The following is a 17207-nucleotide window of genomic DNA, read 5'->3' as shown; positions in this document are numbered from 1 at the left end:
AGATCATAATGAAGTGAATTTTACTAACGAGTGTATAAGTGTTTGTTTTGGGTAGAGGGAGCTATTTCATTAAATTTTGTAAAATAAACTTGTATAGTTTGCTCTAGCATGAAATTTGAATTCATAACTCTTGAATTAGCAATTAGCAGGTCAAAAAATTAAATGGCTGAGAAACTTGCTTGGAGGTAATTTGTTGTCCCACTCTGTTGCTAACGGAAATGACAATTTGTCACCTAAGATACAACGACTTATAATCTTAAAATATTAGTACTACAAATTTTGAGAAATGACGAACCAAACAATATTTTGAAACTCTTAATAAAAGACAACATTGAAATGCTCTAAAATGCTTTCCAAGTTGAACGAAATAAACTTATGAAAATGAAGTGGATATGGAACCTATATATGGAAGTTGGAAAGATATCACCCAATGGACATATCTATTCAGAAAATATGCCTTTAAAAGGTTATAACCTTTCATCCATATGGACATATCATTTCATCCAAAAAACATACGTTCCATTTCACTCAGATGGACACATCGTATCATCCGAATAGTTTTACCCAATGGACACATTATTTCAACCAAATGATACACATATTCGGTGATTAGACACTGTTTGATGATGATTAAGCGCCATCGACCATCATCCACGTATCATGAGCTTGTTATACATCGCACATCGTAATACACGTAAACATATATATATATATATAATGTATAAACGGCTTATACATTTTTATGTGTAGATTTGAGGTCGACTACGATTTATATTTATCATTTTCGAACTTCGCCTCATGTCCTCAAGCAATTCCTCGTATGCATGATTAGGTTTACCTCAATTACAGTTCTTGAATGATTAAATTATGGATAAATTTAATTAGTACTGTCAGTGTGAGAATAACTCAAGCAGTAATACATTGATAAGTAACATATAATTGAGTGATGTAGGTTGCACAATCGGGGTCATGTCATCGGACCTCGGTACCTTGAGGTCGGGTCACTGAACCTTTCTTCGAGCTTCCTATTAGTGGATCCTGAAAACAAAACACACATTAGGCTTGTTGGGTAGCTCCCAGCTAAGGCCCTCCGATACTTAAGTTGGAGAAAGTGGGGTTGAATGCGACCTAAGGACAGCTGGTAAGATTAAAAATCTAATAAATGCACTTGCCATAAATGCTCATATTTATCAATATTTATACTGTATGGAACCGTATGAGAAGGTGCCACATGGCATCATTTGGGCGTCCAAGTGTTAGGTGATTTAACGGCTGCCAAAGCGGGTCAATCAGTTGGACCGGGTCAGGCGAGTCGGGTCGGGTGCACATTCATGCATGGATCCTGTCCATCCTTGTGAATACATTCAGGGTTGGAGGGTAAAATTGTCTTTCTTTGCTGCTAAGGGTAATTACCCTCATCATTGACATTTGAGGACTATGTATTTATAGTAATAGAGGATTTGTACAATCACTATAATCTCATTGATCGAGAAATGATTAAATTTTTTTTTGTCCGAATCAGATTAGAGCAAATCAAATCGATCACAGAGCACGTCATATATTATACTTGCTATATGATTGTCGACTTTTCCTAAACTGTACCTCATTCATATGGTAAGTATATTGCACTTGCTATATGATCGGTTTAGGTTCAGCCAAGTGAGGTCCGAGCTAAAATTTCCTGTTTGATAAGATTGACAATTTCAACTAATCGAGTTGGATCAGTAACAAACAATGGATCCTTAGAGGCATTTTAATTAGTCATTTATTGAGTCCACATTATGATCCCCATGTATAATTAAGAGGTTGTGAGTTCGAATCTTACGGTTTAAATATTTAATCTACTTTTAGTAGTAGTATATTGTTTATTTTGAATTTATTAATTGATTTCAAAATATTGATGTATTACGTATAAAAAGTTATGATAATAATATATTACTTGATTTAAAATTATTGATGTATTTTAAAATTAAAAAAAAAAAGTATAATCCCCACATCATCATATGCGACGTATGAAATGAAATATAAAATAAAACACCCATATATAATATTGGAATATAATAAATCACAAAACCCACCAATCCCTTCATCAATTACAGCAAACATAAAACTTAAGAACAAAGAAATAAAAAGCAGACAATCTTGTCCGGCCCCATAACCATCATCACTTTTGCATGCCCACATAGTTTAAGTTAGGGATAAATTACATTCTATATAATTAGATGTAATAGTATGTAATTTGAAAAATTATATTTAATATTTTTAATATTTATTTTTATCTAATAAATAGATTTATCAGTTAGTGAAAATTCACGAAAGTTATTGATATCAACGAAAAAATTGATTGAAACTTATTATTGATTTATTACATGTCAAATAATTTCTTTTTGACCAAACTACCTATGTATTTTTTTAAACGCTACTGTATGTAAGGAAGTACATCTTCACCTTTATAAATGTCGTAAGTCAATCATGAGTCAATATAAAGTTCCGTTCAACGTTTTGTTGATCTCATGAAACTGTATGAATTTTACTAACAGAACGATTTAATTATAAGAGAGCGATGTAATTATTCTTTTAAGTTAATATTGTCTTTAATTAAAAATGGAACTTCTTCCCTGCTTAAGTACTCATTCTCACATGAACTTCTAACACAACTGTCGGAAAAAACCATCTCCCGTCAATCACACACTGAAACCATGGCGAAAAATGCATGTCAACTTCTTCTACCTTTCTCCCTTCAGTTCTTCTTCTTCATTTTTGCAAGCTCATCGCCGGACGCGTTCCTCTACGGCGGCTGCTCACAGATTAAGTATACTCCCGACTCCCCCTACCAATCAAACCTCAACTCCCTCCTCACTTCTCTCGTCAACTCAGCCACGTACTCTTCCTACAACAAGTACACAATCATGGGCTCCAGTCCGCAAGACGTGGTCTACGGGCTTTATCAATGCCGAGGCGACTTGTCCATGCCCGACTGCGCCACCTGCGTGGCCCAGGCGGTGACCCGGCTCGGCCCGCTCTGCCCACAGACATGCGGCGGCGCCGTACAGCTGGATGGCTGCTTCGTGAAGTACGACAACGCTTCATTCATAGGGGTGGAGGATAAGACGGTGGCCATGAAGAAATGCGGGCCGTCGGATGGTTATAATAGTGATGAGATGGGCCGTCGGGATGCGGTGCTGGCGGCTCTGAATGGGGCGGGCGGGGCGTACCGGGTCGGAGCGTCCGAGGATGTGAACGGGGTGGCGCAGTGCGTGGGGGACTTGAGTATGGGGCAATGTCAGGACTGTTTGACGGAGGCAATACGGCGGTTGAAGGTGGAGTGCGGCGGCGCTGTGTTTGGGGACATGTTCTTGGCCAAGTGTTACGCGAGGTACTCGGTTAGTGGGGCCCAGAATTATGCAAGATCATCCAATCATGGTAGGACATTATTTTTGAGTCATCGTATATTTCCTCGTCTCTTTTCGAATTAGACCTACATATTTAATCATACGACAAGTATAATAAATTTATCATGTAATTAATATATACAGTTTTAAAAAAATAATCAATTATATAATAAGTATATCATATTTGTCATATAATTAATTTTATTTAATTAAAATTTTTTCCCCATTTCGATCATATCAATATGTGGTTGACATTTTTTAAAATTAAAAAATATAATTAAACTAGATTATAATTTAAAAAAAATTGCATACAATATATATACAGATATAACTCATAAAAATGTGACATAAAATCTTTCGGTACCCAATTTATTAATATGATATGCCAAAACGGAATACAATTTAAATAATGTCATTTATATACACGTGAATTGTGAATATTGAATGGAGTAAAAGATAGAATACAATTTACGACAGAAAAATCATGCCACCAATCACCGCCATTGAATTGAAAAAACACTCAATTTATTAGACTGGTAGAAATTAAGAAAATATTTCTTGCTAAAAAAAGGAAAAATTTATAATAATTTTGAAAAGGTACTTTTAATTTCTGGCTACAAAATAACCATTTCTTTTACTTTATTAAAAATTGATTCAACTTTTTAAATTAAACTAATTAAAGAATGTTTCAAAAGCAAAAAGAACATATAAGGATGCTTTCAGCTACTTTTTCCTGTTATATATAAATAAAATAAATCTCATACACTCTTTAACTATTTTGTTCATCTTATAATAATTTTTTTTTTAAATATGGGGTTAAATTAGTCTTTTGTCAATTAAACTTTGTTTAACTCATCGTTTTCTTTCGTGCAATGTTTGGATTGATGTATTTGGAGTCGTTGAGGATTTCAAATTTATAATAATAAATCCACTATACTTGTTTGGATAATTTTACGTTTCAAAATATTTGAAACCATTTAATTCTTATTTTTAGCTATTTTTAGTAACATCCTGATGGATATCAAATCTCTTTAACACGAAGTCATTTGAATTCCTTTATTCAAATTCATTCATCCAAACAAAGTCCATATCTAATTTTTCTTATTTTCTGCAAATAATATATTATTATTATTATTGTACAAATCATCATTTTTCTAAAAGTAGGACAGCTTCCAAGTACTCCCTAAATCGTATGAAATGACATATTTCTTCATATTAACAATTAGGGACAATTACATTTATAATTTCTCCAACGCATATGGCCTATTTACATAAATTATTTTTATTTTTTGTATAATTATAAGAATTATTTCTGACAATAAAAAAAAGGATAGTTTTGCAACGACGTTGATGTTTTTGAGGGGTATATGTACAATTTTTCAAAAAGCATGTAAAAGTTGTTAGTTAAAGGGTTGTAAAAATTGGGAGGGTCTGAAAACAAAAATAAACGGTAAAAAAATTAAAACTATAGTGCCTCGTAAAATAATGTAATATTTAGAATTTTACCAATAAGTTGCAGAACTTTATACGGAGCTACTTGTAGCTTTTGGCTTAAATTATTTTATTTGTGAAACATAATTTGTAAATTAGGTACAGTCGTTTTAGCTTATTTTCAATGATAAGTTCATAAATGGTTATGTTAAACTGTTGGAAACACCGGCGTTAAGTCTCCGCTAATTCTCTATTTCTTCTGCAGATTCCTCTCATAGTGAGTCAGAGAAGACATTCGCTATCGTCGTTGGACTGCTAGCTGGGGTTGCTTTGGTCATCATTTTCCTCACTTTTATCGGCAGATTATTCGGGAGAAACGGTACAAAGAATCAAAAAAAGAAAAATTACCAAATCATTCACTTTACAAACATAATTGTGCTTATGCGATCTTTTCAATTTAAGGATAAATTACATTTACGTTTCTTGAATTTAGGCCAAATACACAAAAACTGTTTGAGGTTAAGTCAAAATATACAAACACTGTTTGAGGTTAGGTCAAAATACACAAACATCCTCAGAAGTTAGGCCAAAATACATAGACGTCCCATGTCTTTTACAAATTACAAATTACAACTACACCTCATTTTCAGAGACGAAACTTAAAACTCTAACACCTCAAGGATTGTAATTGTAATTCTGCAAAAAATAGAAAATATTTGTGAATTTTGACCTGACCTCAAGAGGTGTTAATGCAATTTATTAGAAATTATTTACTTATCATAGTACAATCTAATTATACTTTTGTAATCAGTCGGTTTTCTTAAACTTTACACCAATCATACAACAAATTTAAACTGAATCAAGTTTAACTGGAACGAATAAACCAATCAAATTATAAGTGTAATTGCATTTATTAAGCGATTGATTACTCTTTTTAAATTATACATTATTTACACAGCAAGTATAATACACTTAGGCTACGTTCAATCTGTGCTAAAATTTCCCATATGTTCAAATCATGAGATAACATCATTAGCTAACTTAATTTCTTTGTGCAGGGAAATAAGGGGAAGAAAATCATGATGATGCCCTCTAAACTTACTTTCAAGATTTGCTGTATTTTACCTTTGATTTGATAAGGTTCCCTTGTCTAATGTTGTTGTAAGAAAAAGGCCTATTCTTTTTGTAAAGGTGTACATTGTGTGTGTCTTTTGTTGAATTAATTATTATCTTTCATCCTGTTCAAGATCAATAATTACAATTTTGTTAGTAATTATTAATTACATAATTATTAATAATTACAATTTTTGTATATTAATTGTCAGTATTAAGATTATGAAAAGCAATAAAATGAAGATTTATATGTATAAATATATACAAAAAGCAAAAATTAGGTACCTTACAGACTAACTCATAAGGAAGATTGTGGTTGTGATTATGCGGCCGCGAAAGATGTTGTAACAAAATTCTGCTCTAAATCACTGAAGAATGGAAAAGCACTTTTTAACTTCTGTATTAAAAAAATATTTTTAAGGTGTTTTAGATGTTAATTTTTATTTTTAAAATTGTTAAAAATAAAAAAATATTTTTAAGTCAAAAGCTAAAAGCGTCTAATTAATTAATTTTTTATTTTCTGTAACGACTAATTTATCCCCATGTAATAATTTTAATTCAAAATTACCCTTTTTAATTTATTTTTAAAATTGCACATCTAAAGTTGATATTAGAGTTTTCAAATATTCTGAATAGTAACTCTAATAAAATTTACACTTTCACATATTTAATATTTTAGAATTTTTATGTTTAATCACATTATTATTTGATACTATTCCGATATTGTAGAAAATTATAAATAAATTGTTTACTTAATTAATAAAAATTATTTTTTAAAAAAGTTTATTTATTGTGTATGGATGAACAATTATATTACTTATTGTGAACATTATAGAATTAAACACTCAATTTTTCTATTAGTATTCAATATTTTAATAATACAAAAATGATAAATATTTATAGAAAAATTAAATATGAAATATATTAATTAAAATATTTTTTTTGAGTAAAAAAAATAATTATTATTAATTAAAGACAAGTTCAAATATTAAGCAAAAATAGGCTTTTTAACACATGGGGACAAAACTAATTTTACTAATTAAGCTTGTTTAGAAATCCCCCCCCCCCCCAATATAATCCAATTTAACTTTTATATGCTTTTTGCCTTTTTACTTTTATAATTACTATGGACTTTTGATTATGCTACAACTTTCAACTTGAAAAATTCTTATTCAAATCAACTTTGGCCTAAATAAATCAATCACAGAGCAAGTGCAATACATTTGCCATGTGATTGATCACTTTTCTTGAACTATACACTAATCACATAGCAAGTCTATTGCACTTACCATATAATTAGTTCACGTCCAACCAAACCTAATATGTTAAAATTTCCCATTCCAACTTATCCTACAAAAATCAACTTATAAAAAATAAAAATTTTCGCAAATACTCCCTATTCCACTACATTTATCCTAGAATAAGAATCAAATGTATATTCTCATTTCTTATTACCGCAATTTAAAAACAATACGAATAACACAATACTTTCTTTTTTTTTCTTTGTAAGGAGGATTACCGCTATTTTGTTAACTCTCCCCTCCCCCCCCCAAAAAAAAAAAACAATAAAAACTTGATCATCTATCTCGTAAAAGAATAAAGTGTCATTATCAGGTTACTTAATCGTCCCTCAACGTGTAACATCCCTGCCACCTCCCTACCCCTGAAAGCAAAATGCCATTTATAGGCCAAAACCGCGGTACCCACTCGACTCGACACGTATGGTCCATTTATTATATGACAATTCCAAGCTCAAGATCAAGTCACGTGGCCTAAACAAGTGAGTACATTTGGCCCTACAAATACATTAAACCACTTTAATATTTATTCATACGTCATTTATCGCTTTCACACTAACAATTAATATTTTCATTCAATTTTGAATTTGACTTAATCATTGAAGTGTCTTTATTGAGACTACCCAATAATCTTCTCTTTTTTTCAAATTCCCGAAACTTCTAACCAAATCACTGTGTGGAGCGAACTCCATTTTCCTACCCCCATCAAACTTAATACTTAAACACGAAGGATTTCATTTGATGGATGGAGAATGAATCAATAATGCAGCATGGTCGGAAAAAGTTGGGAATCATATTGAAGTGGCGACCTTACAACTTTCTTCCTTAACTTTAATTATATATGTGATAATAAGACATAAAACAAAGTTGTAAAGCTTGCTTTAACATACCAATCTAATAAAGTTGGATATAACCACTTATGGACCATCACAAGGGTCTTTCAATTATTGTATTACATTATAAGGCTCAGGCTGCCTTATTTGTTCATTTTTTTCTTGATTCGTCATCTTGGATTAACGTATTTCCAATAATATAGATAGATGAAATTGATTAGATATCTCCTATAAAATTTATATGTAATGATACGAGGAAAAAATGCAAGCAACCTTATTGTGATATCGCAAATTACCCCCTTATGAAAAAATAAATAGCGATTTACCTCCCTATATTTTATAAAATACAACAATTTACCTCCCTACGTTTTTTAAAATGAAGCAATTTACCTCCCTGTATAAGGAGGTAAATTGCTTCATTTCAAAAAGTACAGAAAGTTAAATTGCTATAATTTTTTTATAGGAAATGGAGTAATATGCTCATTTTCAATATCACAGGGGGTAAAGATAAAAGAATGTAAATAAGAGTATTATTGCTCGTTTTCGTGTAGTACAATGTTTCTTTCAATTAAAGTGATAGCTTTAAGGTAAAAATTATAGTATATAGACTCAAAGTATAAAAAAACATATGTCCTCTCCTGCTGATGAGGAGGGAACTCTCTATTTATAGGCATTCGTAAGTTGGATAGAGAAAAACTCAAATTTGGACTTGTATGATCTTAAAATTGTTAGATAATGTTGAGTCCCCCTTAAATTCGGTGAAGACTCCCCAGTTGGAGGATCCCCTAGATTCGGAGAGTCAATTGTGGATGAAATCATCTTTTAGGAATAAGAATGACTTCCGTGTGACGCCCTGTATTTATTATATTAAATATTATGTATTATTTTTATGAGATGCGCAGCTGTATATAGAATCCATGGAAGAAAACTTGAAATTGTAAATGAGAAAGTGGAGCCAATTTAGGATAAAGAAGAAATTATATGAAACTTGATAGTTTAATTCTTAAGAGCTAGAAAGTCATAAATTGATTAGAAAATGAATTAAAAAAATATTATTTTAATATATTAAAATTTTAAGGGATTAAATTGAGACCTACTAGATATTGACTGGACTTCAATTGCTAAACACTAATACATACCATTTTCTATTTCTATTTGGACTAAAATGTAATTTTTGCAAGTTCCCTTTTTATGGTTTGTTTCAAGGCATTTATTGTAGGTATGAGTCAACCTTTTCCTAGTTGATATCTTTGATTGCAGCTCATTAGGGTCTTTTCTCCTAAACTTCTTAGATCTGCTCCTTTTCTTCTTAATCTTTGGGGGTTTAAATGGCTCAAACTTGTTTTTATGTAATCTTTTATCCCAAGAACAACATGTATAATGTAATTATACACCTTCAAGTACACTGACTTCTTATAATAGTCATCTACATAGTCCTCTAGTTTAGCGCTTTTGGACCAATTGCTGCACAAGGATGGTAGCATGGGTGCCCTGTTAATTGAAACATGCCACAATTGCATGTTTTTTTTCCCCTCTAAATCAACCATATACTCGTCCAAGAAGTGGTCAATTTTACACTCTGCCCCCCACACCACCTAAATAATTTCTTGCAGTTTGTTGTTATTTGTTGATCTTTTTTAAGATGTAAGGAAAAATTATTCCTTCATACTTTTCCATTCCCTCTCTTTTCAATTGCAACCTAGACTTCAACCTTGTTCTGATCCACTCTAACATACTTATAATTAGTTTCTCCCTTACCTCAAGTATGTACTTGTTTAAGCTTTCACATAAGTTATTCAGCAGAATGTCACATTTGCTGTGAACTGGAAAATATGATCTTGCCCAATGCTGTGGATTAATCTTTTTTAACCAATCAAAAGGCTGTTTCTACTTTATATTTTATTTTTGGATCAATTTCTTCAATTTTTTTTAATGAAAGACTCAAACTCCCTTCTGTTAGCAGTTGAGGCTGCTTTCTAGAATTACTCTTTCCGTTCAACAGACTTGAATTCTACATTGAAATTTTCATACATATGTTTTAAACAAAATTTGTGCCCCAAATTCTTGAACAAAGTCTTTTAAGGCCTCTACAAGGCCTTTTTGCTTGTCAGATATAATGACCATTTTCTAGTGCCCACACCCCCATATCATCCAATAGTCCACCCACAAACCATCCCCAAGTGTCCATGTATTCTGTTTGCACTAAATTGGGAGCATATTGTCATTCCCATCCTTTCCCACAGCCACAAGCAATTAGTCCCCATAAATTGTTTTTAAAAAATAGCCATCAAGGCTTATGATTGGCCTACACCCTTTCACAAATCTTTTTTTTAGTGCCCATAAACTTAAATACATTCTATCAAAGACAGGAGGATCAAAACTTTTCAATTTTCTAAGTATGAGCTTAGACCTAGATTACATTGTTTGACTGTTTCACAGTTGTCCCACAACAACTCATATTGCTTCACATCATCCTCTCTTATTCTCTCTATAACTTCTTTTTTGGCCTCATCACCTTAAATCTACTAACATCCACATTGCATTTGGAAAGAACTCTATTTTTCAGTTCTTGAACAGGAATCGTAGGATGATCTCTTATTGCATTTTCAATTCTTTTTGCAAGATATGATGCATTGGCAAGCCTATTTTCATAGGTCCTTGCACATGTATGCTTGCCTTTAATGTTTTAATTTCGAATGTAGGTCCATTCTGTATTGGTGAGGCATGGATCCTCCATTCACAACCCTCTACTTTCCATTTTGCAGTCATCCTTGCAGTCTCATTTCTTACGAACTAAATGTCCACCCCATTCCTTATGCACTAGTCCCTCGAAACATCTATAAATTGTGCAACATTTTGGAATTTCATCCCAACTACTAGATTTAAATTTTTCATATTAAGTGGATTCTTTGGAAAATAGGGTGTTTTCAGTATCAAATTCTTCACTACCTTCCAAGCTAACCAGACCATTTTCATTCCCAGTCCAATCATCACTAGCACATTCATGTTCTGCAGTTTCAAATGTTTCAAGTATTTTCTTGTTCATTTTATCTTTTATCACCTTTTCAGTTTCATCAATAATTCTTTTTTACTTGGGTTCTTTGACAAAAATATCATCATCAGATTCAAATTCAATGTCTTTCAAAATCCCACTATGGGCATCACTATCACTCTAATGACAAGATTGCACAAAGTCCTTATTAGATGAATCATCAAATTCTGATGAGGACTCATTCAAAAATCTTTCATACATTTTTCTTTTGCCTTTCTCAATCAATTTCAAATTGGAACATCAGAAGATATGTTTTCAGCCATTTGTTGAACTAGAATTTCAGTGAAATTCTCATTCATGTTTCCAGCCATTTGTTGAACTAGAATTTCAGTTAAATTCTCAACTGGATTTTCAGCCACATATTTTGGCTCATTGTTAAATGTGTTAGTCAAATTCTCATTAACCTCCAAATCCCCCCTCCCCCATGCCCCTCACAGTCAGCCCCCTCAAACTCAAACCTACCTAATCCCTAACCCTCGATATCCTGCACACAATCCTTTCTCATTTCAACCCCCTCAAACTCAACCCCCTTACCCCTGCCCTTCACAGTCCTTCCTCAGAACATCACTCTCAGTCTCATTCTCATCGAACTCCTCAAAGTCTATTCCCTATAATAAGTATCTAATCTCTTCCTCCCACGCCTTTTGGATTGGATTACCCTGACTATCTACGACTTAAAGAGGTTTAGCATCCTCTTCCTCAACATAAACATTTACTGGAACATTAAAGCCTCTATGATAGTTTTGTAAATCAACCAAACAAATGTTAGGACTTTCTTCTTTAATTTGTCTTATTCCCGATTCTAATGGTCGAGTAGGATCTTTGTAATAAAATTTAAGCAATGACTTTTTCCCCTATACTGTTGATACATTTCCCCTAATACATACATACCCAGATAATCTATGCTCACTTTCTCAAATACTTATGCCCTCCTACATATCGAAGTTTAGGATGTTTTACAAATTTCCCACCCCAACAAAAAATAACTTTATGTGCCTCAAAATTTTATAGATAAATAAAATAAAATCACAAAATACAATGCTTAAGCAATTGACAGAACCATATGCACATAACAGTATTCAAAGATGCTGGCATATAAAGCCGTAACTTCCCAATAAAAAAAACAAGCATTCCTACATTACAGGACCACAAAGTTTAAAATATTCAAGTATGTTTGACTTAGGACAACATGTCTTAAAATATTCAAGCATATATCGACTAAAAAATGTAATAGATAAAAAGTTGTGGAACCAAATACTAGAATCAGCATAGAATAAATCGTAAACCAATAATAAGTATAAAATAAACCCTAGAGCTAAAATCAGCAGAAAAAAATTCCCTACAGCCAATAGTACAAGAAAACAATATAAATAGGTTTAGTACATACCTCCACTCTCCACAGGTCTGAAGTTTTAGAGGACCTTTTCTTTAGATTGAAACGTATAAACAAAAACAAAAAAACACAGAAACCCTATATCAGAAAATAATCTTAGGAAAAAACAAGAACTAAAGATCGTACTTTGTAACATAGCTTATTTCCACCAATATTTCAATGTCAGATTTCTCAATCTTTTATCCAACATTCACAGATGTGCACAAAACAAAACAAAAAATCAGTACCCAAAAAAAAAAATGAAACTATATAAAATTGTATTGAAAAACCTTTACTAACACTAGGGTTTATCTCATGCCTTTAGAAACTCAATTTAACGGCGGATTGTGGTAGGGTTTCCCACAAATCTTATCAAGTTAAAAAATGTAAGGTTTTTGTCACCTCTCACTCTCTAGTACTAGAGAATTCTATCTGTCCTATCAGTTAACAAAGTCAATCTTTGATATATAAGGAGGGATACATCTATCTTTACACCCTAAGATCTACTCTTAAACTGCTAAGGGAGGCAGTGTGCTACTTTTTTCGAATCACAAAGGATAATTTGCTGATTTATTTTATACAAGGGGGTAATTTGCTCTTTTTGAATTTCACAGGGGATTATTTGCTTTTAACCCATTGACTAACTACAATTGTTTAATTACCCTTAATTTGGTTTATTGAAACTTATCATATAATTGAAAATTTAATCTATTTTTCTAATATAACTTTAGTGATTGTTTCATAAACATTGTACTTTCCTCGTGAGTAAATTATTTGTCAATTACTTATTTAATAAAATTAGACGTTTATTAAATAATTGGCAGTGGTACTTTTTGAGATGAAAATTTTATAATAATTCTTCACTCATTGACTATGTAGATTATATAAATATTAATTTATTTATTAATTAATTCAGTTCAACTAATTTCAATTGAATTAATACGATATATTATAAATAAAAATAAAAAAAATAGATTTATTTATGAGTTGGCTTAGTTGGCTAATTGTATTTATTTTTCGACTAGCTTTGCTAATTATTATTCAATTAATTAATTAAACAAAATTTAAATAAATTATAATAGATATGGATGACATTTCAAGCTTAAAAATACCGTTGTTCTATCTAGTATAAGAATATAGATATAACCTTGTATATAACCACATTCAGGTTTAAGTGGTCATCAAACTCACGGTTTTGAAGATATTGGAATTATAGGATTTGCGTGTACATGAATTATCTACTCAGCTTCCTTGTGATCCTTCAAGACCTCTTGCCATGGACCTCACTTTGAGTACCGTTAAAAGTTATATTAGCATTTGGAAAATTGGAGGAATATATGTATATCGTGCATCAATATATATATGTATCAAAAGTAGTCTTTCTTGCGACGAACTTGAATAAAATATTTCTTGAAATTGTTCATTGATAAATGAAAATGAATATGACATTTGGTTATTTACTGGATTTGAACGAGCCTTCCAAACTCTATGAAGTTAAGTGCTATAACGTGATTATTATGTTGAATATATGGAATTCTCGAATTCATTATGAACTTTCACTAGGAACTACCTTTAGAGTCAATATATATAAGTATCCAAAAAGTCCTATTTATCTTGATATCATTCTGTTCTTCAGAATATTCAACTTGCATGTGGCCTTTAAATGGTCTATCGTCCATGTGATTGTTTGATTGGATTCATGGGTTTGATCATGTGGTTTTGCTAAGCAGTCATTGGGCTCAGGGGTTGGACGGTTCACGGGGCACACTGGCGTAGCATTGGGCTACTAGTAAGGCTTCGTCGTTCAGTTTCTGCTTGGGTCTTTCCACAGGCACGCTGGAGATTGCTTGTTTGTGATTGGCGTTGTCATATAACAAGGCATGGCCAATTAATATAGTCGTAGGTCGTTCCTTGCATGGAGGATAATATAGTAAACGGTCTTTTTGAAGACACAAAGTGGTGATCATGAGATTCGGTCTTAGCCTAATGTGATTTTCACAAGCTCAATTGTATTGTTGCCATTCAATATGACATGTTTTAAGCATATTGAATGAGTTTGCTATTATTTGAGTTCCTTCTTCCAGGTACAGATGATAAATTGACCAAGTCAAGATTTGACTTACTAAGAAAGAGATCAATGTGATTAGGAGGGAGGCTGAATTGTTAGTAATTATAGTTGTTCTCATTATCATTTCAATTTTTATGAGTAGGTTGTTTTTAAGATATCAATTAGGTCGTGTCCCAAGGATGGCACCTAAAGGAAGACTCCTATTTTTGGGGCGTTATATTCCAAGTTTAGGGAGGTTAATGAGACCTCTTCTCCCAATCATTGTTCAAGATTTTAGAGATTATAGGTTACTTCGCCCTGGAGGCACCACGTATTCCCAAAGGGCTAGCTGTCATTCGATTTTGTGACTTGTGCCTCCAAAGATCCTAGTGCATGCCACCTTAGTTTTTTGATTAATTTATTTTCTAGGGGTGCTTGCTAGACTCTCTGAGAGCTTTACATGAATTGGGCTTCTTGTGGGTATCTTGGGCTCTCCCGAAAGGGCCTCTTGGGTGGCATTGTGAACTTTATATTCCTTTCTTCTTTTCAGACTACTTATACCTCTTTGGGTTAGTCCATTTTTCTGGGCATCATATACTAAGTAATAAGGACACACTAGATACATCTATATTATAAATAAATATTATTTTTGTAAACTAGATAAATATAATAAAAAAAGGTAATTTAATATATATATTGACTTTATCCTAGCAAAATTATATTGTGATATTTTAGCAATCTTCATTTTTCTATTCCCAAAAAGCATTTGAACTTTGAAATGAATCCAACTTTTTTTATGTTTGAAGTTTAACAATTATGTGAATAGTAAGTTAAAAGGGTTAAATATGTTTTGCACCTTTCAACCATGCATGTACTCGCATTTACATTTTTAAAATATGAAAGGTAACAAAAATATTTCTGAATATATAATTTGACAATATTAAGACAAAAAATACCCTTCTCACTCACCCCTTATATTTTTTATTTTACTCTCTAAAATATGTTTTAATAAAAAATTTCCTCCAAAACTACTTATAGTTATTTAAGATTTTACTCAAATTTTATTTTAAAAATAATATTTAAAGTTTTAAACTTTTTATAAATTATGTAATACAGAAAAATAAAAAAATATTGAGCTCAATATATACAAATATATTTTACAAAGTATATAATTAACAAGTACACACAAATATGTGTAAATACATAATGCATATAATATTATAAAAAAGTATGTGATATAAATTATAATTTTTTATCAGTTACATGCCCACAATAAAAATATATCAGTATCTACATATATATTTTGTGTAATATTTTAAATTGTATTGATAACTTATTTTTAAAAAGAGTTTATATAAAAAACAACACGAGCAAAAATTATATAAATATTTTATCAGTTATGTAAAAAGTATAAGAATTGTAAAATTTATAAAGTTTATATAGATTATATACTCAGTATAAAAATTATAAATTTCAGATAGTATTTATTTTAAAAAATTATAATAATTCAGATTATATATAGAATGATTGTAACAAATATATTTCATTTGGTGTAAATTCTAAGGGCATTTTCATCTTGAAAAAAATTGATCCATATTGTGAGGGGTCATTTGTTATGTTATATAGTTTAAGGGTGAAACTGCAGTTTATATATAGTTAGGGGTGCAAAAAGTATTTAATCCTAAGTTAAATAAGAAATTAAAATTAAATATTAAAAATTAAAATAACAAAGCAAAAATTAACAGGTCAGATATTGTTAAATATAATTTTCTTTTTAATTTATTTGTTATTGGTTGGTTTGGTCGTTGTTCAGGGTAAAAACATATACCAGAATACACCAGATCACCACTCTATCATCTTCTTCAAAGTACGAAATGGAGATATCAGATAAGCCTCCTGGAACCTTCCAGAGGCTCTAGAGCGCACCTTCTACACAAATATCATTATTCATCCAATTTCCCCTCAGCCAAACAACCCTCCCACCCTTAAATCCTTTGCTTCCCTCAAAACTCTACAACTACAACACACACACATTCTCTCAGAAGGAAAATCACATGGCTTTGTTTGGCGATCCTTTCAGGCGCTTCTTCCTCAGCCCCACAATCTACCGCACATCCCCAGGATCGACAGCCCTCCTTGACTGGCTGGAATCCCCAACCGCTCACATCTTCAAAATCAACGTCCCAGGTCAGTTCTGCGATCCCTCCCTTAATTAATTGAAATGCTTTGCATTTCCAAATTCAGATTCCGATGGAGGTGTGTTTGGATGGATATATACATGGTAGGGTATAGCAAGGAGGATATAAAAGTTCAGGTGGAGGAGGGGAACACCCTGGTGATCAGAGCGGAAGGTGGGAAAGAGGAGCAGCAGGGGAAAGAGAAAGACGTTGTTTGGCATGTGGCGGAGAGGAAAACATTGGGGAAAGCAGATTTCTCGAGGGAGATTGAATTGCCGGAGGATGTGAAGGTAGATCAGATCAAAGCTCAGGTGGAGAACGGCGTGCTTACGGTGGTTGTACCCAAGGATACAACTCCCAAGCCTTCTAGAGTTAGGAATATCAATATAACCAGCAAGCTTTGATGAGCTTGTGAACTGATGATGATCATCGACTTCAGAACCGGTGGGATTGTACTGTTTGGGTCAATAATGATCAGTAATCAGTTTTGTA

The 17207-nt window shown here is 32.0% G+C and overlaps 2 protein-coding genes across 2 annotated transcripts; both read left to right on the top strand.

Moving 5' to 3' along the window:
- Positions 1 to 2594: 2594 nt before the first annotated feature.
- PDLP7 (plasmodesmata-located protein 7) lies at positions 2595 to 6062 on the top strand. The gene is made up of 3 exons (XM_011087545.3): positions 2595 to 3423; positions 5089 to 5202; positions 5882 to 6062. The coding sequence occupies exons 1-3, from the start codon at positions 2700 to 2702 to the stop codon at positions 5887 to 5889; spliced, it is 846 nt and encodes a 281-aa protein (XP_011085847.1). The 5' UTR covers positions 2595 to 2699; the 3' UTR covers positions 5890 to 6062.
- Positions 6063 to 16401: 10339 nt separating this feature from the next.
- LOC105155177 (HSP20-like chaperones superfamily protein) lies at positions 16402 to 17207 on the top strand. Its single transcript, XM_011071033.3, has 2 exons — positions 16402 to 16725; positions 16824 to 17207. Exons 1-2 carry the CDS (start codon positions 16593 to 16595, stop codon positions 17117 to 17119), a joined length of 429 nt encoding a protein of 142 aa, XP_011069335.1. The 5' UTR covers positions 16402 to 16592; the 3' UTR covers positions 17120 to 17207.

The sequence above is a fragment of the Sesamum indicum genome, linkage group LG8 (assembly GCF_026168435.1).
Source record: "Sesamum indicum cultivar Baizhima isolate 11 linkage group LG8, ASM2616843v1, whole genome shotgun sequence".
In the NCBI taxonomy this organism is placed as follows: domain Eukaryota; kingdom Viridiplantae; phylum Streptophyta; class Magnoliopsida; order Lamiales; family Pedaliaceae; genus Sesamum; species Sesamum indicum.
This window is presented reverse-complemented; position numbering and strand designations above follow the sequence as displayed.

Excerpts from the sequence above, each read along its gene's own strand:
- PDLP7 (XM_011087545.3), top strand. The coding sequence starts at position 2,700 with ATGGCGAAAAATGCATGTCAACTTCTTCTACCTTTCTCCCTTCAGTTC. Across the intron at positions 3,424-5,088 it reads TGCAAGATCATCCAATCATG|ATTCCTCTCATAGTGAGTCA; the intron begins GTAGGACATTAT and ends TTTCTTCTGCAG.
- LOC105155177 (XM_011071033.3), top strand. The coding sequence starts at position 16,593 with ATGGCTTTGTTTGGCGATCCTTTCAGGCGCTTCTTCCTCAGCCCCACA. Across the intron at positions 16,726-16,823 it reads CTTCAAAATCAACGTCCCAG|GGTATAGCAAGGAGGATATA; the intron begins GTCAGTTCTGCG and ends TATACATGGTAG.